Genomic DNA, 6,564 nt, shown 5'->3' with positions numbered 1-6,564 from the left:
TTGAATTTGTCTCTCCCATATGTACGTTGTATTTCAATGGCACCATAGGGAGTTACTTCTGTTACAATGTACGATCCTGACCAACATAACTTGAATTTTCCCGAGAATAATCTCAACCGGCTATTGTACAAAAGAACTTGGTCTCCAACTGTAAACTCCTTACGGCGAACGAAGTTATCATGCCATATTTTTGTCTTTTCTTTGTACAATTTAGCATTTTCATATTCTTCAAGTTTGAACTCCTCCAATTCATTAAGCTGCAACATATGATTTTTACCTGCATCTGACAAATTTAGATTTAACAACTTTATAGCCTAATATGCTTTATGTTCTAGTTCCACATGTAAATGACAAGCTTTTTCAAAAATTAGTCTAAAAGGAGATGTGCCTATGGGAGTTTTAAAAGCAGTTATGTATGCCCATAAAACATCATCTAACTTTAAAGACCAATCTTTTCGAGAAAAACCAACAGTTTTTTTTAAATTTCTTTTTAATTCTCTATTGGATATTTCAACTTACCCGTTTGTCTGAGCATGACATGGAGTTCCTGTTTTATGAGTTACTCCATATCTTGACAACAAACTAGCGAATTATTTATTTACAAAATGAGTTCCCTGATCGCTTATGATAACTCGTGGAGTTCCAAATCTAGAAAATATATTTTTCTTGAGATAAGCACAAACAACATAAGCATCATTTTTTCTAGTAGCCATTACTTCTACCCATTTTGAAACATAGTCAACATCAACTAAAATATATTCACATCCATTTGAAAGAGGAAAAGGACCCATAAAATCAATGCCCCAAACATCAAATATTTCATACACAAGGATAGAGTTAAGAGGCATCTCATCCTTTTTTGAAAAGTTACCGCTTCTCTAGCATTTGTCGCAAGTGGCGACATAATTCCTCGCATCTTTAAATAAAGTGGGCCAGAAAAAACTAGCTTCAAGTACTTTTGCAGCTGCTCGTCTTCCTCCATAGTGTCCTCCTACAACTCCATCATGACAATGGCTTATTTCTTTTTTTGAGTTTTTTTCGTTGTTCGTAAGAGAAATCTTTTGGGATCCATCCTCCAACTAAGTAGTTGGCAATGTCATCAAACCAAGGTGTATGATTTGTAACTGTTGCGATTGTATAAACATGCTCATCAGGAAATTCCTCCTTGATATATGTTGTCTCCGTTGGAGGATTTTCCAAACATGATAAATGGTCATCTACCTGATTTTCTAAACCTCTCCTGTCTTTTATTTCAAGATCAAATTCTTGCAAAAGAAGTATCCATCTTAGCAATCTGGGTCTAGGATCTTTGTTTGCTAAGAGGTACTTTAAATCACCATGATCAGTAAATACTGTAACCTTCGTTCCTATCAAATAGGACCGAAATTTGTCAAATGCAAATACTACTGCAAGTAGATCCTTCTCAGTTGTGGCATAATTCTTTCGAGCTTCATTGAGGGTTCTACTGGCGTAGTAGATAGGCCTGAAAATCTTGTCTCTCGTTTGTTCTAATGGCTCTCCAACTTCTAGATCACTTGCATCACACATTATTTCAAATGGTTGGCTCCAATCAGGAGAAACAACTATTGGAGCATTATTCAACTGCTTCTTGAGAATCTCAAATGCCTTTTTACAATCATCTGAAAATTCAAACTTCACATCTTTCATCAATAGGTTAGTCAGAGGTTTTGAAATCTTTAAAAAAAATTTTATGAACCTTCTATAAAAACCCGCATGGCCTAAGAAACTTTTAATACCTTTAATGGTGGTAGGAGGAGGTAATCCTGTTATAAGATCAATTTTATCCTTATCAACTTTTATTCCATTAACAGTAATTTTATGTCCTAAAACAAATTCCTCTGTTACCATAAAGTGATATTTCTCCCAACTAAGAACTAGATTTGTCTCTTCACATATTTTAAGCACCAAAGTTAAATGATAGAGACAATCTTCAAATGTCTTACCAAAAAGTATGAAATCATCCATGAAGATCTCAAGAAACTTTTCAGTCATAGCTGAGAAAATTATCGACATGGAGCTGAAATATAGCAGGAGCGTTACATAGTCCAAGTGGCATTCTTCTGTAAGCATACGTACCTTGGGGGCATGTGAATGTGGTTTTCTCCTGATCCTCTGGAGCAATTGGTATCTGATTATACCCAGAATATCCGTCAAGAAAATATTAAAAACCATGACCTGCAACTCTTTCAAGCATTTGGTCAATAAAAGGTAAAGGAAAATGATCTTTTCTTGTAGCCTCATTAAGTCGTCTATAGTCAATACAGACTCTCCACTCTGTGACTATTTTGGTAGGTATGAGATCGTTATCTTCATTTTTTATCACTGTCATACCTCATTTCTTTGGTACTACCTGCATCGGACTTACCCAAGGACTGACATATATCAGATAAATGATACCCGCCGCTAGAAGTTTTACTACTTCTTTCTTGACAACTTCTTGCATTGTTGGGTTCAGTCTCCTATGGGGTTGGACTATTGTCTTGTAATTATCCTCCATAAGTATCCTATGCGTGAAAATAGCTGGACTGATTTCTTTGATGTCAGCTATAGTCCATCCTAAGGCTCTTTTGTGTTCTCTCAACACCTCAATCAGTTTTCTTTCTTGTTCTGCATTCAAAGAGGATGAAATGATTACTGGAAATAATTCAGGTTCAAGAAAAATATATTTCAAATGATAAGGAAGAGTTTTGAGTTTAATTTTTGGTTGAAGATCTTCTGGTGAGACTTTGTCATTTTATGAATCTTTTTCCAGTATTTCTGCTTCTTTTCTGATTGTGGTGTCATCATCACTTGTGGTACCTGACTTTGCCAAACATCTTTCCAATGAATCAGTAATCAACTAATTATCTTTATAGTCATCTGCAATGTCATTCAACAAATCAATTTGAAAACAAGATGATGATGACTCATCTTCAGAATATTTCATTATTTTCTGCATATCAAATATTTACTCTTTCCTCATCAACTCGAAAAATTAATTGTCCTTGATGGACATCAATTATTGCTCTTTCTGTTGCAAGAAATGGTTTACCTAAAATCAATGGTACCTCAGTATTTTCTTCCATTTCAAGTACTATAAAATCTACTGGGAATATAAAGTTATCAACTCTAACGAGGACATTTTCTAGTATTCCTTTCGGTTTTTAGTACTTTGATCAGCCAATTGCAGAGACACAACAATGTCCTTCATTTCACTAAGTTCTAATTTCCTGAAAATTGAAAAAGGCATTAGATTTATTGAAGCACCTGAATCACATAATGCTTTTTCAAAATGAGCACCTCCCAAAGTACAATGAATTGTAAAACTGCTTGGATCACCAAGTTTTTGTGGAAGCTTATTTTGAAGTATAGCACTAAATTTTTCTGTAAACTTAAACACTGAAACTTCTTCCAATTTTCTATTACTTGACAAAATTTCTTTAAGAAATTTAGCATATGCCGGTATTTGATTCAAAGCATCTGTAAAAGGTATGTTAATGTAAAGATGCTTTAAAATTTCTAAAAACGTTGAGAATTGTTTGTCAAGCTTTTCTCTTTTTAGCTTTTGGGGAAAAGGGAGGGGTACAAAGTGAGGATTTGTCATCAATTCATTTTCTTGTACCTTTTTTCCTTTATCTTTTTGTTCTTTTAGAAGTTCAGAGTCTCTTTTATTCTCACCTTTATTTACCTGTTCCACTTCTTGTGGCTTTCTTTGTCTATCTGCATATGGATCATCAAGAGTTTTACCTGACCGCAGAAAGATGGCTTTGAGATGTTCCTTTGGATTTTTCTTAGTGTTACTTGGCAGATCACCTTTTATTTGTCTAGACATGAGGGTTGCTAATTGGCTCATCTGGATTTCCAAATTCTTGATGGCTGAATTTTGACTTTCAACCTTCTTGTCAGTAGCCTTAATGAATTTGTACATCTTGTCTTCAAGGCTTTGCTGATGAGCTCTTTGGGGTTATTATTAATATTGTTGAAAATCTTGTTGCCCTCTATTTTGATTTTGAAAACCAGGGGGTCCCTGCACCTGCTGCTTTTGATTGAAAAATCTTTGAGGATTTTCAGCACCATTTGGGTTACTCTATTGGAATCCCGAATGTTTTTGTGCTATGGGACTACCGAATAGGTAATTGGTTCTATAACCAATAACATTTACTTGTTCTTTATATTGCGTTGAAGCTTGGCACTCATGATTGGGATGATTACCTCCACAAACGTCACAATTCTCATGTTGAGATGATGATTGAGTATACCTGAAAAGCCTGAACTTTTTGTGTCAAAGTTGCAATTTGTTGCGCTAATGAATTCCAAGCTTCAACTTGATTGACTCCTGCTACTTTCTTAACAATCATTCTGTCAGAGGACCACTGAAATTTTTTGAAATTTTATTGAGCAATTGCATGGCTTCTGCAATAGTTTTGCTCATTATGGATCCTCCTGATGCTGCATTACTAATATTTCTAGCAGATGGTTGAAGACCATGATAGAAAATATATAAGATGTCAGGATCTTGGATACCATGATGTTGACATTTTTTTAATCATTTTTTTTAATCGTTCTCATGCTTGATATATAGATTCAATATCTGTCTGCACAAAATTATTAATTTCTTGCTTCATTTTAAATGTTTTTGCAGGTGAAAATTATTTATTAAGAAATTTTTGAGTCATTTGGTCCCATGTAGTGATTGAACCTCTCGGCAGACTTGGCAACCATATTTTGGCTTCACCTTTTAATGAAAAAGGAAAAAGCCGCAACCTGATAGCGTCGGTTGTGACTCTATTATACCTGCAAATTTTAACTAATTCAAGAAAATCAATTAGATGGGTGTGAGGATCTTCACTCGCATCACCAATAAACTGACATGACTGTTGAATGGTTTGATTCAAGCTTATGCGAATTTCAAAGTTGTTTGTTGTAATTGGTGGTCTCCTCACACTTGATTCTCCTTTAAAATGATCTGGCCTTGCATAATCTCTGAGTATTCTGTCACGTCGTGGAGCCACCTCAACTATTCTTCCACTTGATATGGTGGAAAATGGTTATTGTTAAGCTCTTCATTCTCCATTTCTTCACAAGCTATACCTTGAGGAGATGATGTTTGTCCTTTCCTGCGCAATCGAAGAGATTTTTCAGTTTCTGGGTCGTAATTCGCCAACTCTTTTGTAGAAGAGCGGGTCATAAACTACCTGAAATCCTTAAAGCAAAGATTTATTTTTTGAAAGAAAACAATCTTATTTCCTAAAATAGTAGTGGTGACACTAAAAAGAAAAAAATGTATATAAAAATTAAAATAGTAGTAGTAGTTAATATAACTAGTGATGCTAATTAAAAACAGAAAATAAAGTGTGTTTTTTTTAAATGAAAAGAGCTAGCTGATCCTAGAAATAATATTATGATACTATAAAGTAAAATAAAAATTAAAAAGATAAAGAAAGATACGAAAACAGTAAGTAGTAATATTGTCAATAAGAGAAAACTAGAAAGCCATTACTAGTAACAATAGTTACAGTAGTAACAAAAAAAGATAGATAACAATAATACTAATACTACTACTACTACTACTACTAATAATAATAATAATAAATATAATAATAATAGTAAGTTCTCAAATTAATAACAAAACAATTAATATGAAGTAGATGTTGCCAATCCCCGGCAACGGCGCCAAAAATTTGACGAGTGTCTGGCGTGTATAAAATTCTAACTCGTACTCTGTCAAATAATAGTATAGAAAGATGTCAAACTAATAAAGATTGGTTTATCTATTCTACAGACGTTTCTTGTTTTAATTACTATTTGAGAAAATCAGAAAGAGTTGAGCTGTGAATTAACTAACTAAAAATGCATGAATAGAGCAATATAAAATATATTTTTCACAAATATAATAAAAAGGTGTTGGGATCCTGACTTCAATTAATATTTTTATTATACAGTAGATATATTTATTCTTCAATTTATATTTCTCAGAAATGTATAAATGCCTCTCACGATTATATTTATATATTATTGCTATAGTTGAATAATTAATTGCACTTCTTTCGGTTATACGAATTAATCGTTAAAATGATAATATTAAAGAACCAGAAATATATACTTGAACTAAAACATTCTCTTTTTAGTAAGTCCCTTTCGGTTACCCTACTTGTTATAATTGATTACTATAATATTCGCCTCTTTCGTTTACAAATAGTGTAGAATCAATTTTAACATATAAGAGCTAGATGTCACTAAATAAAAGTTAACATCTATCAATACCAAAATTAACTATATTACTTCTTCCGCCTCTTTCGATTACAGAATTAGTAAGAAGTTAATATATAGTATGAAATTGATAGATGTTAACAAATTAAATAACACCTAACTATAAAGTAGATAAAATTTAAATGAAAAGCTTCAGCTCAAGTATGTGAAATTGAGGAATAATATATACTATTATATAGAAATATTAAGATCCGCCATTCTCCCAACACAAGAAAAGTTACTCCATAATGGAGTTAGTACTGACAACAGAAATATTCTTGTCTATTAAATAAGAAAATAGAAAGAAATATTCAA

The 6,564-nt window shown here is 32.9% G+C and overlaps 1 protein-coding gene across 1 annotated transcript; it reads right to left on the bottom strand.

Moving 5' to 3' along the window:
- Window positions 1–1,002: 1,002 nt before the first annotated feature.
- On the bottom strand, window positions 1,003–5,188 carry LOC107809947 (uncharacterized). Its single transcript, XM_016634655.2, has 7 exons — window positions 5,030–5,188; window positions 4,260–4,373; window positions 3,172–3,946; window positions 2,387–2,628; window positions 2,098–2,149; window positions 1,758–2,015; window positions 1,003–1,640 (listed from the first exon to the last, which is right to left on the bottom strand). Exons 1-7 carry the CDS (start codon window positions 5,186–5,188, stop codon window positions 1,003–1,005), a joined length of 2,238 nt encoding a protein of 745 aa, XP_016490141.1.
- Between the last annotated feature and the right edge of the window lie 1,376 nt (window positions 5,189–6,564).

The sequence above is a fragment of the Nicotiana tabacum genome, chromosome 2, assembly GCF_000715075.1.
Source record: "Nicotiana tabacum cultivar K326 chromosome 2, ASM71507v2, whole genome shotgun sequence".
Lineage (NCBI taxonomy): Eukaryota > Viridiplantae > Streptophyta > Magnoliopsida > Solanales > Solanaceae > Nicotiana > Nicotiana tabacum.
Note: the sequence above shows the minus strand (reverse complement) of the source record. Positions and strands in the feature narration are given on the sequence as shown.